General features: G+C 35.5%; 2 protein-coding genes across 2 annotated transcripts; one reads left to right on the plus strand and one right to left on the minus strand.

Moving 5' to 3' along the window:
* Positions 1-2,889: 2,889 nt before the first annotated feature.
* LOC122003807 lies at positions 2,890-4,686 on the plus strand. The gene is made up of 6 exons (XM_042558812.1): positions 2,890-2,996; positions 3,065-3,510; positions 3,724-3,901; positions 3,997-4,079; positions 4,170-4,239; positions 4,323-4,686. The coding sequence occupies exons 1-6, from the start codon at positions 2,945-2,947 to the stop codon at positions 4,445-4,447; spliced, it is 954 nt and encodes a 317-aa protein (XP_042414746.1). The 5' UTR covers positions 2,890-2,944; the 3' UTR covers positions 4,448-4,686.
* A 2,037-nt stretch (positions 4,687-6,723) lies between these two features.
* On the minus strand, positions 6,724-23,452 carry LOC122005940 (probable sphingolipid transporter spinster homolog 2). Its single transcript, XM_042561194.1, has 16 exons — positions 23,262-23,452; positions 22,553-22,684; positions 21,381-21,482; positions 20,908-21,012; positions 20,740-20,815; positions 18,674-18,748; positions 16,832-16,934; positions 15,546-15,602; positions 14,458-14,533; positions 12,930-13,027; positions 11,916-11,992; positions 10,090-10,203; positions 9,307-9,426; positions 8,354-8,482; positions 7,592-7,670; positions 6,724-7,169 (listed from the first exon to the last, which is right to left on the minus strand). The coding sequence occupies exons 1-16, from the start codon at positions 23,342-23,344 to the stop codon at positions 7,057-7,059; spliced, it is 1,539 nt and encodes a 512-aa protein (XP_042417128.1). The 5' UTR covers positions 23,345-23,452; the 3' UTR covers positions 6,724-7,056.
* Between the last annotated feature and the right edge of the window lie 395 nt (positions 23,453-23,847).

The following is a 23,847-nucleotide window of genomic DNA, read 5'->3' on the forward strand; positions in this document are numbered from 1 at the left end:
AAGAAGGTGATCACATGCTACAAGTGTGGAGGCAAAGGTCATATGAAGAGAAATTGTCTAGAGATTAAGAAACATGTTGTAGAGAACAAATATAGTTTGACAAAGTCTACAAATATAATTAAAGAGGAAAATTCAGATAGCGGTGATGGAGATATGCTATCAGTTATGTCAAGTTCAGAGCAGCTAATGGATACATGGATTTTAGACTCTGCATGTTCATATCACATGACTCCAAATAAGGATTGATTTGACACCTATAGGGCAGTGGATTCTATTTCAGTGTTGATGAGAAATGATGCATCATATAAAGTTATCGGTATAGGGAATGTCAGAATTAAGATGTTTGATGGTATGATCAAAACCCTATGTAATGTCAAATATATACCAAAGTTAAGGAACAACTTGATCTCGCTAGGCATACTAGATGGTAATGGTTACAATTACAAATTAGTGAGCGGAGTGATGAAGGTCAGCAAAGGAGCTCTAACAGTAATAAAAGGACAAAATGTAGCAAGGAACATCTACAAGTTGATAGAAACTACAGTTGTAGGTGGAGTCTCCTCGGTAGAGTCTTAATCAGATAGTACTATCTTGTGGCATATGCGGTTAGGTTATATGGGTGAATGTGGGATGCTAGAACTTCATAAGAGAGATTTGTTGAAGGGTGTCAAGACATGCAAGCTTGAATTCTGCAAATTCTGTGTCCTTGGGAAACAGAGCAAAGTGTAATTCAAGATGACAACAAACAAGACGGAGGGGATTCTAGACTACGTACATACAGATCTATGGGGACCGACCAGTATAGCATCACGTGGAGGGCACTTGTATTTTGTGAATTTTACTAATGATTACTCACGAAAGGTCTGAGTATACTTTCTGTGTCATAAGTTGGAAACTTTTACAAAGTTTAAATTATGGAAAACTGAAGTGGAGACCAGACTGGAAGGAGATCAAATGTCTTAGGTCAAACAATGGGACTGAGTACACATATTTAAAATTTTAAGAATTTTGTGAGCGGCATGGGATAATGAGACATTTCTCGGTTCGCAGGACACCTCAACAGAACAAGGTAGCAGAAAAGTTGAACAAGATAATCATTGAGAAGGCAAGATGTCTCAAGCTGAATGCAGGGCTAACAAATAATTTCTGGATGGAAGCAGTTAACATGACATGTTACCTCATTAATAGATCACCAAGGGCAGTACTAGAAGGCAATGTATCAGAGGAAGTATGGGCAGGAAATCAAGTAGATTACTCTCATCTTCGAGTTTTTTAATGTCATCATATATGCACATATCTAGTGAAGAAAGATCAAAGCTGGATGCGAAGTCAAAATGGTGCATTTTTCTAGGATATCAGAAAGGAATTAAAGGCTTCCAGCTTTGGAATCCTAAGACAAACAAGGTGGTGATCAGCAAAGATGTGATGTTGGACGAGAAGGCTATGCTACAACGTACTCAGGAAGAAGGAAAGGAAACACCACAGATAAATATGAAGAAAGATGTTGTGCAGGTGGAGCTAGAGACTCATGATTCTGATGATTCTAGCTTAAAGTACACGGAGCATCGCACTATAGCTGATGGCAAAATGAGACGAGTCGTAAAACCACCCACCATATACAGATTCGAAGACTTGGTATCTTATGCACTTATCATTAGTAGTGAAGACCCTACATCTTTTTAGGAGACAGTACATAGCTCTGAGAATGACAAGTAGATGAGTGCTATGGCGGAGGAGATAAAGTCATTGCATAAGAACCAAACATGAGATCTAGTGGAACTTCTTGAAGGGAAGAAAGTTATAGGGTGTAAGTGAATATTCAAGATAAAAGAGGTCGACAAATTGATGAGACCTTTTGAGTAGAGCCCAAGAGAAAAGTCATGAAGGCCTAAACCCAAAGTAGACAATATCATGTCATTGTAGAGATATGTGGACATCCTTTTGCGCAATAAATAGTATCAGAGTCATGGTCTAAACTAGATGTCATGTAGGGCGACCTTGAATGAAGTTTAGGGTAGGCCCGAAGCAAATCAGGTTAACCAGATGCTCACGGGAAGGCCTGGGAGCGAGTTAAGATTACCGGATGCTTGCATGGAGGTCTGGAGCATGTCAGGATGACCAAATACGGATGCTCGCGGGGAGACTCAGAATAAATCAGGGTGACCAGATGTTTGCAGGGAAGACCCAGAGCTAGTTAGGGTGACCAAATGCTCGCGGAAATGTCTAAAGTAGGTCAAGGTGATCGGATGCTCGCGGGGAGGCCTAAAGTAAGTCAAGCTAACCAGATGCTCGCGGGGAGGTCCGGAGCAAGTTAGGGTGACCGGATACTCGTAGGGAGGTCCGGACCATGAGATAATTGTAGTCCTTCGTTTGAGAAGGAGATTATTGAGATTCAATCAAAGTCTCACATTAGAAAGATTTGGAAAAGATCATGAGTTTAAAATGATATACGATATCTCCATTAGTATGAGACTTTTGGGGAAGAAGTCAAGAGTAAAATTATAAAGACCTAGGTTCAAAATGGACAATATCATATCATTATAAAATATCTAAACATAGATATCAGGTGAATCGAGTCAGATCCATCGGGCGGGTGATCTCAACCACAGATCTGGTTTGCAGAGACGAGAGAGGAACACTGCCGACTGCAGTGATGCCGCCATTTCTGAGCGTCAACCCAGAGAGGCGAAGAGGAAGACGAGGAGGAGGAGGAGGAGGAGGAGGAGGGAGATGCGCGCGATCTGATCTCTGTGGCTCTTCCGGTGGGAGTCGGTGGGCGAAGTTGAATTAGCCGTAATAATTAAAACTTTTAGGACCATGTTGACAAATTCACAAGATATTTTGCCCTCGCGCGGGAAGGCGGGAATCGTGTATAAAGTGGAGGGAAGACAAACCTCTTCACTTCCCGATCGCTTTCGACGTCGGCAGAGGAAGAAGGCGAACCATGAAGTTCAAAGCATTCCTCACCCTCGACGGCGTCCATCTCCTCGACAAGCGTAAGTCTTCTTCGTAGAGATCTCTCTCTTGCATTTCCGCAAACACTGCATTTGCACGACGTTTGCAGGTTTCCTCCCCGCTCTCGACAAGCTCGGCCGGATCTGCCATGTCTACCTAACCCCCGACCACGCCATGTTCCTCCACAACCTCCTCGGCGGCGGTGGAGTCCAGTCCGTCGCCCAGTTCGACAAGGACGTCCTCTTCCGCGACTATCGTATCTCCAGCCAGAACGCCGGCCGGATCGCCTTCTCAGTGGACGCCGCCCTTCTCCACCGCGCCCTCCGCAGCGCCCTCACCATCCAGGAGCAGGCCCGCGACGAGACCGCCGCCATCCAGATCAAGCTCGTCAAGAAGCTCCCCGCCGGCTCCCGCAACCCTGCCCCCTTCCTCACCTTTGAGACCAAAGGGAGGGTTTCCGCCGTTGTGCAGGACGTGCCCATCTCCAAGCCCCTTTCCCGGTCCGACGTGCTTCAGATCCAGTCGGCCTTGGATGCTTCTCAAGATCTGCCCCAGGTATCAGTCAAATTCTAATCTTTTAATCCAAATTATGCTACATGTACTTTGCAAATAGATCTTCCGGAACTAGGTTCAAATCTATTTCTGCTTTTGGTGATAAATTGATTCAATTGGATTGAAGTGATATACTGGGATCATGTTCTGTAGTATTTTCTTGGGATTTAATTGAATGGTTGTGTAGTAGCTTAGCTGCTATGCTTGTTCTTGTAGACTTTGGTTCAGGTCCCAGATCTCGCTCAGCTCCAAAGCTTGGTGGACCGACTCAAGTATGTCGGTGATGTTCTCACTGTCTCGATCGCACAGTATGGCGATCTTCACCTGCAGGTTTCTACTTCCCTTGTCACAGTAGGGTCTGAATTAAGGAAACTGAGAGTCCTAGGTGCTCGAGGTACTCGCTCAAATGTCTTCCTTCTTCATCCATCTTTTGTTTTCATGTCAATGTAATGTCTGTTCATGATTCTCATACTCCTTTGTTCCTTTCAGCTGACCCCCCGATTGGTGACCAAAACTTAAGCGCTTTGGCGCGCACAGAACTGGCAATTCAGAGAGGAGAAGCGCTTTCTGTGGTACGAATCGATGAATAACCGTATGCATTCAGATTTGTTTTCCCCCTCTTTGACATCCATGTCACCCTGTGTATTGTATGCCAATCATAGCAAGTGAGCCTGAAACACCTTGCCAGGAGTTTGCATTGTCACTTGGCTAAGCCAGACTGTGCTTTCTATGGTAAGAACCTAGGCTCGATGCTACTCGCTCTTTATGTGTTATGCACTGGATCTATTGGACGTTTGTTTATGAGTTGGTTGCAGGCATTGCTCCACAGGGTGCTTGCTTGACAGTGATATTCCAGTTCTTCATCCGAGGCACTCGGCTGTCAGATAAATCCATCAGCTTCTATTGCAGACTTCCAGTCCTCGATCCAGGCTCAAACTAAGAAATGCATAAGCAGATGCATGTTTACATTTGCTTATGTGCCAGCATGTTCTTGTAGTTAGAGATTGAAACTTTGACAAATAAGCTTCTATCTCAGACTTCCGGTCCTTGATCCAGGGTCAAACTAAGAAATGTATGACAATATCAACACACTAGTGAAGGTTCTAAACAGGTGCAAGTTTACATTTTGTTAAGTGCCAGCATGTTCTTGTTGTTAAAGATTGAAAGTTTGACAAATAATTCATTTCATTTTCTCTCTTAAATCTTATAACATGTGTCAACCCTGCAAAATAGATTCATGGCCAAAAAACTTGATGGTATTGTAAATTATTGAACTGCATTTCTCTACATAGCTTATCAGAACAGAGCAAGGAGCTGCATCTTACCATGAATTAGGTACTTGCATAAGAAAAAACAAGAAACTTGTAACTTGATCATTACATAAGTTTATTTTTATTGCTTTTAACATGAATTAGGTACTTAGCAATTATATTTTTTTAAAAATCTTTTTAGTTTGTTTTTAAATTTAATTCTCCTGTCATAAAAAAGACAGTGTATTCTAAAAGACCTGTGTCTATGATTTCAATTTAAATTGATAGGCATTTTTTTTTTGCATAAATTCCTTTGTACTGTGTTACTGAGTGCTTCCAATCTAATATTTCCAACACTAGCTTCAATGTGTTATATTAAAAAAAAAAATCAAATGTCAAATTATGTAAATTAATTTATTTATTATTATTAAATAAATAAGAAATAAATGTTTGAAATTGCCTTTAATAGAAGATTATTATGATTCAATATAGACAAATGAATGCAAAATTTCAAAAACAAAAACAAAAACAAAAGAAGACAATTTTATGATAACGTTTACAAAAGCTTAAATTTTAATGTATATTTTTTCTAAGTACTTATTTCATGTTTTGAGATTTGATTCTTCGGTTATTTTGTGCTTTCTGTCTAGGAAGATCGTTCAATTATGGTTGAATAATTTTTCATGATTGATTTCTTTTCAAAATGTGCAGAGTATTTTTTTAAAGTCACAATTTTATCTTTTATGTATTTATATTTTTTTTATTAGTATATAGTATTGTACATTAATATATAATTTTCAATTTTCATTGATATTTATATAGTATTTGTACGAATATTTTCTTCAATAAATTTATGGATTAATTTTCAATGAATATAAAGAATCTTGTTAGAGGTTTGATCATATCATGGGATTGATGATATTAGATCGTTTGGAATGACCTATATCTAAGATGAGTAAAAGTCCAGTTAAATCGAATTTAACCTATCAAATTGACTGAAGTCAAAAGTTCAGTTCGATTAATTCAGGAATTTATTTTTTTTCTAAAAATATTAGTTTAATCGATTTATTTTTGATTTTAAAAATTAAAATTTGGTTAATTGATTAAACTGATATTATGAGTTGATCCAAATTAAATCGAAATCAAATAAAATTAAATCAAATTAAATCAGAACTAAACTGATTGATATTATGAGTTGAATTGAATAAAATCGAAATCAAATTACATCGAATTGAAAATTTTAATTATTTCGATCGAATTTGAATTAATTAATATTTTATCAATTCGGTCTTTGATTTTTTTTTTTTTAAGTTTGGTTGGTTTAGATAACATTTGATTGAATCGATTTAATCAATTCGATTTCAATCGATTGCTCATCTATATCATCTTTTAATCCAATTATAATGAAAATTGTGCGACATAATTATACCGAAAGTTAAATCCGTTATATTGTGATGACTCTAACAGCATGAACACGATTGATCCAATTAAACTGAAGTTGCCTAAATTATAACAAAAGTTATCTAAACTAAATTATGATGAAGTTCTAAAAGTATGACAAACTATTTTAATTCATTTTTTGCATGAATTAACTTACAACTTAAAAATAAATATGATTACTGCATTATGTATAATTTGAGTGTTTGTCTTAATTAATTAAGAGTGCAAGAGCAATCTCCTCCCGTCTATTATGCTTTTAGATTAATAACTATGAATAATGTATCAGTGAGCAGACGATAGAAAAAATATATATAATAACGAAGAATAGAATAATAAAGAATATATTTTAGACATCTAACAATTACGCATAAAGTTTAAACTCAAAAACATCGAAATCTAAATTTTAAAATTATAAATTTTGAAAAATATCACAAAATGAAAATAAAATAAAAATAAAAGGGACCTTTGGAGAACAAGGTGATTGAGACCTTTGGCTTCTCTAAAAAAAAATGCTTCCAACAGAAAATACGTTCAATATCATGATAACATTTGACAACTTTAACGTAAAGCTCTACAATTTTGTCGATCTAAACCTGTACAAAAGATACATATTACAGAATCAAGTTATCATGTACACAATACACATAAAAGGGTACGTAACTCTTGCCCTGCTTTGCAAGACTTTTCCAAGAAAAATATATACATCAAAGAAATAAATCATTTATAATCTTATGAAATAGTTGTCAGATCCTGGGGGTGGTCGTTGCTCTATTTACACACGACTTTGAAGTAAATCTTTCCTACAACAGCACGGCAGCAGCGATAAATTGTCTGTGAACTTTGAATGGCGTGGTGGTTCTTAGGCAGTTTCTGCTGATGCTTCATTGTTAGCATCAAGCAGTGGTCTTTGGGCTGTTTGAGCACCTCGATCGCTATCTTCATTAAAGCGATCTACACTTGGGATGAAGATGCCTGACCACAATGCGATAGGGGGGGAAACAGGAGTGAAGTGAAATTAGATTGCATATACGGGTAAAGAGAACTGGAAAGTTGAGGGAAACCAAGTATCAGTATAATAAAAATTTTCACTTGTACAATATATATATATATATATATATATATATATATATATATATATATATATATATATGTCACAAAAGTAAAATCACCATATGATTCCCAAGAGACACATTATTTATTAATGTAATGCCCTAAGTACAATAGAAAGGTAGCATATAACTATGATAAACTATGGATGTTACACAAAGGATAACTAATTTTTATATAACCTTAGTTTTTGTCCTCCCACTTCTTTCCCAGGTAAACAGATTTAAGATCTATCCCTAAATGACCGGCACAACTACGATTACTGCAAGAAAGTGACTGGGAGATACCTGAAAACCATATTGCAGAGGCAATGAACAGAATTGAAGTTAGTATCAGTGCACTTTCCCTCCAGTTGTTAACATAGTCCTGCAACAAAAGCCAAATGAGAAGTTAATTTTACCATAAATGCAGAAGGATAAGCAATTAGCTTGAGTTGATCAAGAAATAATAATTGAAAAACTGGGTATAAGTCTATTTTTTTTTGTATAATTTCCCTCCATCAAGAGGTCAACTGCTAACAAGTAGCAATGGAATTAACTTCAAGAAAACAAGAGAATTTGCCTTGCCATCGTCCTCGTGTAGGGTTGTACCTTCTAATGGATACAACAATGCTGCTAGTTACCATAAGGTGTAAACACTGCATTAATTATGCTTTCAATGTTCGAAAATGAACATCTGTGTTATTTCTCCAAGTAAATTCTTGATTATTCTCATGTGTTATTTCTCCTAGTAAATTCTTGATTATTCTCTTACTTTTGGGATTCATCCGGTTGATCTTAACAATGAGTGAAGGGTATGGTTGTCCAATGTTAAGAAAAATTATCACTTTTCTAATTAATAACCATGTAATTTTCCAGTTCATGGCATAGCAATAAGCTCTTTTATAAAACTTATATGAAGATGAAAGATACTCAATTTCTTCATAGTTTAAGACATTATGAACATTAAAACATCCAACCATACAAAAGCATCATGGCTATAGTGGTAGAAACAGCAGAATGAAAACTTCTCTTTACAAATAAGAAAAAAGAAAGAAACTCTGAACATACCTGCAAAACACCGACCAAAGGAGAGGATGGAACATCGCCAAATATGTGAATAGAGACAGTTGACATAGCCATTGAGAGTGGCCTTAAACTAGGATTGACACAGTGAAGACAGATATAATTTACTGGAGCCTGCAGGAACATGTGATTACATTTTGCTACATGAATAAGATTTTTTGGTCATTTTTGTTAACATATAAGTGAACTAGCAACTCTGGAATTTTTGGATCCTTCAGCACCCAGTTCCAGTTGACACTAACAGCATTAGGAGGATGTATGTTAGCAGGAATATGTGCATGATCAAAAGAGATATAAGCTGAATATTTATCAATTGTGCCAATCTTCTAATCTAGTAAATCAAACGATCAGGATCAACCAGAACCAACCTAAATTCCAATTAGAAATTCAAGGTGCTATTAGTTTATGGGTTTCTCAATAAACATATTGCTCAATGATCAATCAGACTAAAACTAAAACAAGTGGGAAAACATTTTTTAATAGCCTAATGAATCTACCATTTACTGTTGATCCATTAGAGCAACTGAACAAACAACAGCTAGAAAAGTAAATGTTTCCCAATGATCTAGAAACCATCTGATAATACATGATGCTTGGATGAGACATTACAATAACTCAGTCGCCGAACAGAAATGATAAAAATGATATTGTTGTTAACAATGGTGAAATTTTTTTGGCTTTGTAAAGTTGTTGAAGGGGAGTCTTGGCGCAATGGTAAAGTTGTTACTTTGTGACAAAAAGGTCACGGGTTCAAATTCTAGAAACAACCTCTTGCAAAAAGTAGGGTAAGGGTAAGACGGTGTATAATGAATCATTCCCCGGGACCCGCATGACAGAAACTTCGTGCACCGGGCTACCCTTTTTTTTTGTAATAAACAATAATGTACACTTGTATGTGCATAAAAAATAAAAGAACAATACAAGAGAGAATTTTATACCTGTGTGGCAAAGACAAGTATCTCTCCAATAGAAAAGAATGCTATAAAGCCATAGAGGCTCTTGAAGCAAAAAGCACTGAAACAAAAAATAGCCCCCAGAAAGGTTGCTCCAGAAAGAAGCTGCAAGACAGGTCATTTCCAGTTTTTCAATAAAATTTAAAAGCATCTCAGATAGTTCAAAACAGCACGAATGAAAGAATACATGCTGCACACATGTATGTAACAATTAGGGAAGTTTGAATTTGCCTCCAAAGTTTATCCATTTTATGAACTACTCCAAAATTGTCAAATGTGTCTCCAGCACTTTGCAAACCTTACTTCACCCTAACAGGTTAGTGAAGTCTCAAGAATTTTAACAATGGAAAAACTTTCCAATAGCATATGGCGAACTTATTTGAAATAGTAATATATTGGGGACGTTGAATCAGAATACTAGAAAGTTATTACACCAGTGATAAGGCCTATAACACAAAAAGAGGGAACTCGTCATGGCCACTCATAACTAATCATCTATGGAATTCAATTGTATCCTAGATACTACTACAATTTTGAGATCCACATAGCCATTGTGTGCATTAAGATACCTATCCATGAACTTGGACAAATTACAAAATTATTGAAGGAACCAAAGAGGAAATAGCATAACAATGTCTATCAGCAAGAAGCTGCTAGATAGTAGCATTTTGAAATAAACAATATATTAGTAGTCATTCAGTGAACCAAGGCTTTGCAAGTAAACATAGAGGTTAAGGAACTCTTAAGGACTCAATGAAATTGTTATACCTTAAAAGCATTGGAAATTGTAGAATCCACAAAATCAAGAATGAACCCACCAGCTAGAGTTCCAAAGATTCCACAGACTATAGTTATACCTCCAAACAACAGATCAGCATTGCTCTGAAAATCAATAAACAATATATAAAAGGACAAGAAGGATAACACCTATTCACAGATAAAATAAGAATTTATCACCAAAAAATTCCAACACAAGTCATCGTGCATGAAAAGGAACGAACTTATGAGAGGGAATGATTGAATGCTGACTCCATTGTATTAACTATTAAGGTATTCATATTCAATCTTGCATATTGGCCTGTTTACCATAATAGTGAAAAGCAACCTAGAAAACCATGCACAGGACATACAACTGCAGAACAAAGAGCTTAAAAGTACAAAGAACCAAAGTTGCTCAGTTGCAGAACATTGATAAGTATCAATCTAATGGAGTAGTGAAAAGCAACCTAGAGAGCTATGTGCAAGATATTATATCCAACTGCAGAACAAAGAGCTTAAAAGTACAAAGAACGAGGTTGCTCAGCTGCAGTATATAGATATGTACCAATCAAATGGCGTTTTGTAGTATGAGTATCCTTTTTTCCATGAAAGGGAATGTGCAAAATATTTTCCTTTTTCAAGATATTGTTGAAGCTAAGAAGCTCCACATCCATTGCAACTGAAATGTTTGCATGAGCATACCAATGTGGCATTACGAAAAGAAATTCTTGTCATGGTGCAATAGTTTGATCATATTGATACCCATACCCATACTCATTAGATAGAGCACTCATTGTTCACTAGTCACCAAGCACCAGTACCGGATTAAGTGTCTTGGTTTTGTTGTTCACTCTTAAATGAATTGGTTTCCCTTTGCATTAGGAACTCTTAATGTTATATAAAAGATCTGACAGTAAAATTTTATTATCAGATACTCAATGCAATTTGGACTTAGGCAGAACACAAAGTTACAACCTCTGATATTTGGACTCTTCATTTACCAACTTGAATAAATTGGACTCTGGCAGAACAGATACATACCCATGTCGAATCCTCATACCCGAAGCCGCATAGCATAGCATACTACCATAGTATGAAACATATTCACCACTACATCCAAACAACTGCCAACAGCGGCTAAATAGTCATGATGTGCAGAGGTCTTTAACAAGATGTCAAACAAATGTTTAGGGCATTAATCTAACCACAACACATTTTAAACTTTATGTTAGACATGCATGTGAGGAATCAAAATGCCAACCATTTTTTTCTGTGAACTATGAGACTTTAACCTAGGTGGGTAAGATTACCATTTCATGGTCCATCTGTAAACACTAAGGGGGCGTTTGGTTTACGTTTTCCACGCTGTTTTCTGTTTTCATTTTCTAAGAAAATGGAAAACGTGTTTTGTTTGCGTTTTCCATGTTCATTTTTAAGAAAATGAGAGAGCGTTTTCTAAGAAAACGAAAAACGCGGAAAAGTCATTTTCTAAAAAACGAAAAACGTGCGTTTTTCAGAAAATGAAAATGAAAATGGGGCAAACCAAACGCACCCTAATTTTTGCATAAATAATATCAGAAATTGCTTTAAACAAAATAAGTCAGTAATCTCGCCCAAGCGAAATGTAAGAATGTAACCTTGATGATCAGTTCTGCAGAACAGAACATGAACAAGGTAGCAAAACATAACATGGGATAGTGCTATGGGCATAGGAAATAAATCAATGACTTAGTAGGAAAAAAGTGATAAGCCAAAGTGAATATTCAGTTTGTGTTTCAAATTATATAAGATATGATGATCCATGCAAGTTACTAAAGTTTTGTATTTCAAATTACCATATGGTAGATGTCATAACCAGCCTTAGGACCCCAATATGAATAGGCTCCAATAACAAAATTGTACGCAATATAACCTGCAGAAGCATGACATGTGATGATGAATACAAGAAATAAATCCTAGAATAGTTTAAACTTCTAGATAGCACCTTTCATTTGTTGATTTAAAATCAATCAACATGTAGTGTTGTCTTGTGTCTCTTATTTACAATAAAAATAAGTCATTTGTATGCTAACTCTTCTCTTTTGCCATCTAAATGTATTAAATCAAGGATATGGTTAGGGGTGAGCATTCGGTTAATTCGGAACATAAATTAACCGAAAACCGATTTAGTGTTGGCTAACCAAATCAAATCAAAGTTTTACTAAAATTGAATTAACTGAATTAGTTATTTTAATTAACATCAAATTTACTAAATTTGTTTAAAATAACAATAAAAAAAATTTATACAAAATTAATATCAAATTAACCGAATGCTCACCCCTAGATATGGTAGCCACCAAACAAACTGATTTCATTCAGCCTTGCTCTCAAATATGACCATTCACCCTTAATCATATGATTTGGATAAACAAACTCGTATCAGGCTTAAAATATTTTATCAGGTTCAACTTTTTCTCCATTCTAAGTGTGCAATATTTTTTAAGTGACAGGGAGTGGGTGCCTAAGAAGAGGAATAACAGAGATAACACGAACCAAATATACTTGAAACCTCAGTTCCAAAGGTAAAACCCAAAAGTGAAATACCATGATATGAATATAAAAAGCTCTATGACTTGATCAATTTATCAAATAATTTTTTTGAACTTTAGCACTTATGCCATGCAAATGAACTTCTAAAAATTCAATTAATTTTCCTTCTTATAAATTTCTTTTCCAAAAAAAAAGTAACTAGTTTATATCACTTTTACATGCCTTTTATATTAACACTATCTCATTATGAATTTAAAAAGATCAATATTTTACCAAGAAGCACGACCTAACACTCATTTAAGTTGAAATCTAAACATTACCTAGAACATTTACCACATAAACCCTCTCAGCCAGAAGCAGTTGCATATCTTTCCAAACCCTGGATAGTTGACTTGCAATCCTACCCGCACCAGCAGGTCTACAATACAAAGAAAGCACACAACAATTACAAGACAAGGTTGAGAAAAGGTGCACATATTCAAAAGCATTTAGATTTTTGATAAGCAAACAATTTCATTGATGCCTATAGGAAATTAAAACAAAGTAAAAAATGTAGCCAGAAAATTATGAAACCAAGTCGTTAAGTGTCAACTTTTGTGTTAATAAGGTCATGATATTTAGAGGAACTGATAAGCTACAATTGCTATGGGTTTAAGAATTCTTTCTTGAGGTAAATTAGGCCTCTAAAACACTAGGAGTGAAACGTGGTGATTGAAAAACATATGATAAAACACTATTCTCAATGTAGTGCACTCCAAACACTTGTTTCAATGTAAGTGGAACTGCATTCATCAAAAACCAGCGAGAAAATGCATTCACCTCTCAGCTTGGTGGATTGTGACAATAATAATTTCATTTGTTATAGCATGTGTTTTTGTAATACACATTAACCAAACACCACAACCAAATTATTTCCAAAGATCTGAAAAACAATTTATCAACACTAAGTTGCTTTTCTATAATACACTTTAGCTTAATTTTTTTTAATAGACTAATGAAAAGTCAAAGCAATGTAAAATCCACTCTAGGCAATACCTTTTTCTATACTGTTTGGTACATATGCCATACCACTACAATAATTTGTCAAAATCAAATAGCAACTCAATTAAAATCATATCATATAAAGTACATACACATTTACCAAACACCACAACCAAATTATTTCCAAAGCAGATCTGAAAAACAATTTATCAACACTATGTTGCTTTTCTAATACACTTTAGCTTAATTTTTTTTAAAAAAAAATGGACTAATGAAAAGTCAAAGCAATGCAAAATCCACTCTAGGCAATACCTTTTTCTATACTGTTTGGTACATATACCATACCACTACAATAATTTGTCAAAATCAAATAGCAACCCAATTAAAAACATATCATATAAAGTATTCAACATAGCATTTTATGAATGAAAATTCAAATATCTGGGACTTTATTTTAAAAAAATCCAACTATCCCACTACTGAAGTCAAGCCTTGATGCAATGGTATGGTTGCTCCATTGCAACCTGGTAAGCCAGATTTCAATCACAAAACAGCCTTTTCGGTGTGATAGGCACATGTTAATTGACTTTTCCCAAGCCCATTTGGAGGGAGCCTGACCGCAACTGTTTGAATAGCAAATGAAACAACTAAGAAAATATACTTGCAAAATCCAAGGTGTGGTAACTCCCTTCACCTTTGTGTTTCTTTTATATTCTTTTTTTTCTTCTTTCAAAAATAGTTTGCAAATTTTGCATTGCATAAATTGATTTTGGTTGGATTCTACAGACAATCAATCTTCACAGTTGAGTTTCCAAACTGTTGAGAGAAAATTTGTAAAGGCAAGGAGGATGGATACAAAGAACATACAAGGAGAAATTTTGTGGTTCTTTTACAGATAAGTTCCTGTGTGTAGCATGTGTCTCGCTTTGGGCATCCTGTTCATCTGTAACATAATGTTATAAATAGCCAAGAATAAGAAGATAAAATGAAAGTCAAAGCTAGTTCCATTACCAAAGCCCTGGATAAACAAAAGCACCTTTTCTTTGTCTTAATCAGTATGTAAAATGTTTTCCCAATGTATGGGTATGTAGGGTTGTCAAGTGTAAATACAAAGCAGCTCACTAATGACTAAAACAATAATTTAGCTATTTTGACATTGAGAAAGCATTAGTAGTTGGACAATGGTATCTCACATTTAATTACCTTTCATGTTGTTTCTGCTTTGTTCAAGAACATTCTTGATATCTAAGATTAACTTTCATTAAATCTGAATTGTATACTCCATTAAACTATTTACTGATAGATTGTTTTAAAAGTCCTGCATATATGTATACCATCTCCTCTTTATATAGAGAGAGGTTTTTAAGCTAAGGAGCAAAAGGTACTATTCCATCTTCCAATTATCATTTTATATCAAATAAACTAAAATTGAAAGTTTGATTTCAAAATTCATAAAACTAGCATACAAAAATATTTTTTGAATTTAATTGTATAATACATAATAACACAAACTAATTCGGTCGATGGTTTTACTCATTCCAATTTTGATTCCATTATATTTCCAATAAAAATGCTGATGTCATATCTTCAAGAAGCTTTAGACTGGGATTAAAGTTTGAGACGCCCTCAACCTAAAAATAAATAAACATAATGGTGCATTCAACAGTCTCTTGAAATTGGTACCAAAAAAATTTTAAAAAATGGTTCGTTCAACAATACTAGAAATTGGTATGACAATCACGAAGTAGATTTAAAACACAAGTAGGATTGCACTTCCAATCATGGGCTATAGGAAACATATGCATTCTTAGACATTCAAAGTAAAAACATAAACAAGAGTCCTGAAGAACAAAAGAATGATAACCATTATAGTTGACGAAAATTATCATGTGAATCTGAAACCTATATTGGTAAAAGATACTAATCGACTATAAGGTGGAAAAACATGCTATCACCTTGAATCATTACTCCATCAGCACCCTCTAATTTTTTCAGTATAGATGGTGTAAAACCTGCAATTGGAAGAAACAAAGTTCTAAACATTTAACTGTTGTCTTTGAAATCCTATGCTTCGGAGCTAACTATCATAGTTTTTTATGCTCAGCCAGGGGCACACAGACATCACTTTGGCTAGTTTCTAGAAGTTATGGTTAAAAATATAATTAAAATCAAATTTGGGAAAGATAAAATTGGTTCACTATAGTCAAGTTTATAGTCTCCACAAAAGAAGAGCAAAACAATAGAGGAACATGAGAAACAGGTTACTTTATATGATACACTTAGTTGTTGAAAAATCACCAGGAAACAAAGAACACTACACTAATGCAATAGCATTTCCTGTTAACTTGTCGCCAGTATTATGTCCATCTTACCTCACTATGATGTCATGGATCATCTGGAAAACTAGTCCATTTTGTTGTATACACTATCCGACAGCATGAAAGACAAATCAAAAAGTATACAAGGAGAAAGAACCAGTAGCTTTTAGTTGCTTAAAAAGAAAGGGCAGGGACATTGTCATGGAAAAGGAAGATGATATGATATTAGTTTCAGATGTAGAAAGTGTTCTGTCAAAGAATATTGTTTTCTCATCATTTTTTACTATTATCCTACATTTCATAAACATAATAACCAGAGACCCACTGAAGTTAGAGTGATTGTTTCATGTCACAGCCAGTTGTTGTTCAATGGAGGGGTATAGCCTTGCATAGACTTATAAATATTAACACAAGTGAAAATAGTGTCGCATAAAGCATTGCAAGTAAAAATGATTTAAGGAATTTGAATATTATTAGTGGCATGCTTAAATAGAGTTCATAGCATTTTAACAGAGTAATAAGATCCATATACCAACACCTAACAAGTGAGACTATCACAACTAGATGATGATAACCAATCATTCTTCACAACAGTATGATAGGATGATATGTTTATTATTTATCAAAATGGTATGTTTACTATTTTAGCAATGATAAATTTTGTAGAATGTTACCTTTGATATAGATTTTAAATTTTATATTCTACAAAGCTTTTTATTTATCAACAGTAAGATAGGATGGTATGTTTATTTTCTTTAATTATCTCAGTCGCATTGATCATTTTAATTATAGCTAATGGCAAACCAAAGAGTTGCAAACTATGATGATTGCAAAAAACAGATAGAATACAGGTTATTACTTACTGGGATAAGCACATTTTGTAAATTGTGTTTGTTGCGATGAAAGGTTACTTAAAAATGTACCTTTCAGCTGTAAAGGTTTAATGGTGAAGCCTAAAATAGCAAATGGGAGCATCAAAACTGACTCTCCCCAGAATGCAACGCGCCAATGAAGATAGCTGCCAACCTGATAAAATTAGAGAAAGTTTATATATATGGAAACACAATTCCTGTCATCCTCCAGTATCCAGGAGTGAAGCAACTCATTTTGTCAAATTCAAATAGAACTTCAAGCAGACATGGGGATTAAATTATTGAACTTCTACTGAAAATAATGGTGAAATAAGTTAACCATAAAGCATGCATGGAGATGACTTGACATGCATTGGTTTGTATACAAGCTTTGGCAAAGGTTGAATTTCCAATGAATGTCAATTTTTCATTGCTAGAGTAAATTGTTTAGATGTGTCAATCTAGTTAGTTATTATACAGTGTTCATCATTAGCCAAGATATATAGACTCTTGTGAATAAACAAACTAATCCACAGAGCAGGTGTAGACTTCTCCAGAACACTACCAAAGTGCTGTAACATCTCACACCTGTAAGTACTTTACCCCGCATGGCTAGTATCCTACAGCACTGTTTTCTTGTATGCAGAAAGCTCTTAACTCTTCTTTTACCATGTAAACATTAGAAAGTAACTTTTACATATCTAAAAACTAATAGTCACGAAGCATCATAGTTCTAAAAGGTACCCTCTTAGGTACCCGCCTAAGCAATTTCGCAAGGGACCACTTCACATAGTGGTTTGGAGAAGTTAGTGCTTAAGTCCCCTCCGGACGGTGCGGTGATTGAGGCATGGGGTATTGCCACATGAGGTGGTCGAAACTCAACGCGTCCGAGCATACCTTCCCCGTGCCTTGGCCACCTACACTAATGACTAGTAGCCACCCGTGATTTACCTCATCCATGTTGGCCTAGGGACGGGTTGGCGGGGGTACTGGGAGCGAGCGAATCATCTTTTGCCACTTGGAGAAGTTAGTACTTGTCACCCATGATTTACCTCCTCCGTGTTAGCCTAGGGACGGGTTGGCGGGGGACGCTAGGAGTGAGTGAATCACCTTTTGCCACTTGAAGTTAATATATTTTCAAAGATCGCAAGTGCTCCACAAATTTTCAAAATATATTTTGATTGAAAGACAATGTAATTGTATGATCCAAGTCTACGGATAAGGGGAGCCTTAGCGCAATGGTAAAGTTATTGTCATGTGACCAAAAGGTCACGGGTTCGAATCCTAGAAACAGCCTCTTGCAAAAAGCAGGGTAAGGCTGCATAAATGGATCATTCCTCGGGACCCCGCATGGCGGGAGCTTCGTGCACTAGGCTGCCCTTTATCCAAGTCTACGGATCAGATCAGAAAGCAATTCTGTTAATAGCTAGGATAGCGATCTTTTTAACCTTATTTATTCATTCATGCAAGAAATTGAATGCACATGTTCTTGGAAGTGCATGATAGCATGTAAGCCATTAGAAAACTTGATTGTAAGAATCAGTAAAAGTTCATTTGTGCATTATGTTATCTATTTCTGCAATTTTTATGTTGGTTTTTGATTGGCACTCATGCTTAATTCATTTAGTTAATCTATTTTTATGACAAATAACAATGCATATAAGATGGAGATTGTAACCACACACAAAAAAAAAAATAGAATTCTAAAGAAAGAGCCATTAGAGTTTATTAACAAATGCACAACAAAGTGAAAAAGTTGCACAATTGACATTAGTTTTGATTTGCAAACATTAGAAACCTTCATTAAAAACCTAAAGAATAAACACCTAAAATGAATTTACATCTAAAAATATTATGTCACTTCAACATCACTGACCAAGCAAAATTTCAAAATAAGCATCACAAGAGACTCACCAGCCCACCATATACATAGCCAATTGCGATGCCTGAAGGTATGCACATGTAGAAGAGCGCAAGCCAGGCCGTTTTCTGAATGAGGTAAGAATAACATGACCAATTTGTATACTTAGTTAGAGTAGCATAGAACTTTTTAAATAGCCAGATTTCATTTCCATAGTGATCCTCATATAATTTCAATGTAGAAATATAATGTATTTACCACAAGGTTTTATACTAAACACATTAGGTTTGTAGCCAAGAATTCAATAATGATCAAGCCTTATAGTACACAATAGACATTATTGATATTTCTTATTGGTTGTTTACGTCATTACTTCTGGTTCTCACTTTTACTCTCCACGTGTACGCAGTAATGCAAACTCATAGTGTTAGAAGTGGTGTGAGTGTGTATCTTTCTTTTAGGTTCTCAGAGATAGTTGATAACATTTTAAGAAATGATGAAAGCGAGACTTGGACTACATTCTGAGCCAACAACTGCCTCCATTATTTTTCCCACTGGTGTAAAAATGCCTGGAAGACATGAATAAAGAAATTCATAGTCGTTATTCAAAAATCGGCTGCAAAATGCTACACTCTCTTGGATTGCAACAGCAGTAGTGCATGACAACATACATAGTAGAAGTTTAGGACCAGATACCATTTACAAAGCTCTACTGGCACGTACAATCTGAGTTCAGGTGGTCTAAAATTTAGGCACAGGATTGTATTCAGTGGCTCTGTCATCAACATCATTGACCTCAAATGACAAAAGGTATCAAACTTTGCTCATATAACATCATAAAGCTCTTACGAAACTGCTTCAATACCTTTCAAACATGTTATTATCTTCGCAGTCTGTTCAGCCTAAATTCTTGGAGAGGAGTTTCCCGCTGAGGCTTTGAGTCATAATGAGCATAGACAAGTGTGTTGAAGGCAAGGTACTCCACAAGCATAATCCAACATGGACAAGTGTGGTGCGGTGATCCACATAGTGAACTTTTATTGAAAGGGCATTCTCCTTCAAATTGGCTAGTCATTTGGGATGGTTTGTGCTTCCCTAAATTTGCAATAGTATTTCATCAGTCATAATCAGCATAAGGAAGCATGTTGAAACAAGGTGCTCTAATCCCAACTCCCAAATGGGCAAATGTGATGGTCCGTCATTAACTTATATTGAGGAGTTGTGTAGCATGCTCCTCCTTGACAATCATAGTCCCACCTAGACAAGTGTGGTTGTCCATTATAACCATATAGATATATAATGGGAGGGCATTCTCCTTCCAATCGGCTACTTGTTTGTTAGTGTTTCGGCTCCCCCCTCCCCCTTCCCTAGTTTAACAATAATATTTTGTTGGTAATGATAAACATGAGGCATGCTGAAGACTATGTAGTTTGTGTCCCTAATCCCAACATGGACAAGCATGATGGTTCATGATGTGCTTGTATAGAAGAGGCATCTCCCTCCCAAGTGGCTGATCATTTGAGGTGGACTAAGTTCTACCTTGGTTCAATAATACTATTGGCTCTTATTTAAATTTCATTGCAAATAAAAAACTGAGGTTATCTGAATTAAATTTAGAAGAATTTCCCTGCTTATTACATACATAGGTAAGGTAGTTTCAGCAAACTGCATGTTACGATTATTGTTGTAATCCAACGTATCTAAGGTCATGCCAAATGAGTCAAATTTATAAATGATTTGTCATCTTGTTTTTCAGTTTTCAGCTAAGAAGCATGTCTGAATGATGCGAGCACAGTGAGGTATACATACAGTTTCAGACTGGATATAGCATTTACAGGCATTTATATCCTTTGAACAGTTATCCTATTACATTAGAACTGGTGTATAATATTATAACATAATAAATAGAAGATTCTAGTATGCCAATGTTCAATTTCACATGGCTGGATTGACAAAGCATTGTAAAGTTAATATCACAAAGATGGCCTTATTATTAAATGGTTCAGCACATCTGAAGAGCTAAAAGGAAGTGGAAAGAGAATAATTTCACATGTAGAAGGAATGTGAAAAGGCTTGAAAAGGTTCGATTGCAAAAATAATTGTTTTGGTGGCAACAAACCTGAGCAACAGGGGCATTATCGTCTATAAATGGAGCTGCGAGACTTATAAAGGAAGCTTCACCAACTCCAACCAACCTGGGCACAATGATAAGTTTTAATTACTGGCATAAGTAATCGAAAATTGATCCGAATTGTGAGGATCCATGCCAACCAAATTAAACACTCACATTCGGCAAATTGTAATGGACCAAAAATCAAATGCGCAACCACAACCAGCAGTAGCAATAGTCCAAACGAACAGTCCCACTCCGATTAACCTAAAAGGATTATGGCTGCAAAAACATTTAAATAAAATGAGCCTTGTAAGCTGAAACTAGACTTAATGTTTTGCTAAAACATAATGATTAAAATCATCAATGTGAATAACCCTGGAGTTGAGGAGTTAATGATTTTGAAAGTTAACAAACAAACCATAATAACTACTAAAAACACAAAACCCAATTGGAAAATGGCAATAGTATAAAGATGGATGAGTGCAATAGATTATACTTTCAGCCATTCTCACAAGGAAAGAAATATCTGAAACAAAGTAAATAGAACATAATAACAAATTTATAGAATGATTATGTTGCAAAATCACTAGAAAGAATTGACATAAAAAAGAGCAGTGACAAAACAAGCGTTTGAGAAACAATCCGACCTCTTTGCCAGGGATGCAAATATTGGGGAAGCAATTAATAGGCCCACCATGAATGCTGAAGACAATACACCATCTTCAAAATAATTCAGGTTAAAGTCTCCTCTGCAACAAATGATTATTAATACTCATGTAATCAGAACAAAACAGCTTCATAAATGCACCTAACACATCGTGCTTTTTGTCTACTCAGTAATATAAAAAAAAACAAAAAAACAGCCTGGTGCATAAAGCTTCCGTCATGCGGGGTCCCGGGAAGGATCCATTGTACGTAGCCTTACTCTACTTTTTGCAAGAGGCTATTTTCAGGATTCGAACTCATGACCTTTAAATCACAAAGCAACAACTTTACCGTTGTGCCAAGGCTCCCCTTCTGTCTACTCAGTAATATATCTACTCAAATTCATCCATTGATCTATCCTTCTCTAACGAAGCAAGAAAACATTACCATCCTGTTATTCTATGTTCAACCAGGCTAGTTACAGAATTAGTATGCTTCCAGAAAGAACATTTCTTCTGTCCAATCCATAATCCCAATTAACTAGCATCCAACGTCATTCTTTTTTTTTTTTACACCAAGCATAACAAAGAACCCAAGACAATTAACAATTAAGCTAATTAAACAAACTGATTTGTTTAATCTCTCAGAAACCTGATTGAAATAAATTCCTCTGTTTCAATGACATGTTGCAACGACAAACATGTTTTACAGCTAAGAGGTAAGGAAGTGATAAGAAACAAGAATAAAAGACTAGTGTGCAAAGTTGCAACTACTTAATGGGGTACAGAATTTTAGATAAACTGGTGCAGAATTAGGCACCATATACTATGCCATGATAAGCAAAATATCATAATTAAATACAGGAGAAAGTAGCATAGTTCAAGATTTCTATATCTTTTAATATAACATGAAATTCAATAAAAAAAAATTTCATCCTTTAAATAACTAAGAGATTTCAAAAGCCAGCAAGATTAAATGGCATGACAGTCTAGAAATTATGCAAATCCTATATCCCCACAGAAGAAAGGCATGTCCACGAGCATTCAATATTCAGAAATCAAGCAAAGAGACATGGCACAACATAAATATTTAACATCGAGAAGTCATAATTCAGTAGATAGTTGAAGTAAAGCTAAAAAAAATATTAACAGTGATGTCTTAGTAGGCATCTTACTGGATTCCAGTGCCTGAAGTACATGTGCCGCTCTCTGTGCAGGTTGTTTGGGTACCATTAACACCATTGCTTGCTATTGCACCTCGATCAACATAATTTAGCATGTTGATGACGCAAAATATCACAAGCAATCTGCACATGCAAACAGTTCATTACATTCAAAACAATAATAGTTTAACAGCACATGTCAAGCTAAACTAACGTTGATCCAAATTGGCACGTTAGCCCATTCTGGGTTGTTTAGGCCATCTCGTGACATATTATGTCCTACTATACAAATTTCAGGAGCAAAGGAACCCTTACACAATATTTTGAGTCTCAACATGTTTACAAACTGATTTTGAAATCAATTATTTGACTCATTTTGGATTTTTTTAGGCCATTTTACAATAGATTTTCAAAAAACACACATTTAAAGTGTGTAAACTCACACATAAGGTGTCAGATTAATATAAATCAACAAAATGACTCGGAAAACATCTTGTTGAACATTTTGTGCATTTCTGCACCCAACAAACTGATTACCAAATTATTTATTGACCCAATTGCAGTCCAAAAAAATCCCAGTTTCTTCCTTCCACAACTAATTGCCTCAGGTAAACTTAATGCAAAGAAATTCGTTGCCCAACCACTTCGATTTCGATTAAAAGATTATCTCAAACCCTAGGAGTCAGTAAAAGGAAGAAAACAATCGGAACGATTCGCATACCTCCTGGGGGAGAACCAGGATGGGAGAGGATCGGATTGGGGAACATGGTCGCCATCGGGATGCGGAGGCAGCGCAATAGCCATCTCCAACTTCGGACGAACAGGAAGAGGGAGACGCGCAAAGGGGAAGAACGAAGTCGTGCCGCACAGCACAGCCCAGCTTGGACCTTGACGGTTTGTTGCTGCACCACAATCGACACGAATAAGCTCGAGGCGCCCGGGCCGGCGAGTCGTGGTTTCAACTAAACCGGCCCAATAAAGACTTTTCAAATTGGCCCAACGTGCTCAACGCTTTTTCACATTAGCCTTTAAAGTTTTATTAATATTTAAGTTCTTTTATTGTTATAAAAAACCCTTATCAAAATTATATTTTCCATTTAAAATCTCATTGAATTTCAATTTATAGTTGTTTTATATAAAATAATACCATATTAAAATTATTTTATAGAAAGAAGCATCATCTCCAAGCTACTTTATACAAAAATAATACCATTGTACAGTACAAGGAGGACGAATGACTCTAGTCCTACTTAAGATGTTAAATTATATTTCTTTAATAGTAAGTATAATCATTGTAAATTTTTATT

The sequence above is a fragment of the Zingiber officinale genome, chromosome 7B (genome assembly GCF_018446385.1).
Source record: "Zingiber officinale cultivar Zhangliang chromosome 7B, Zo_v1.1, whole genome shotgun sequence".
Classification (NCBI taxonomy): domain Eukaryota; kingdom Viridiplantae; phylum Streptophyta; class Magnoliopsida; order Zingiberales; family Zingiberaceae; genus Zingiber; species Zingiber officinale.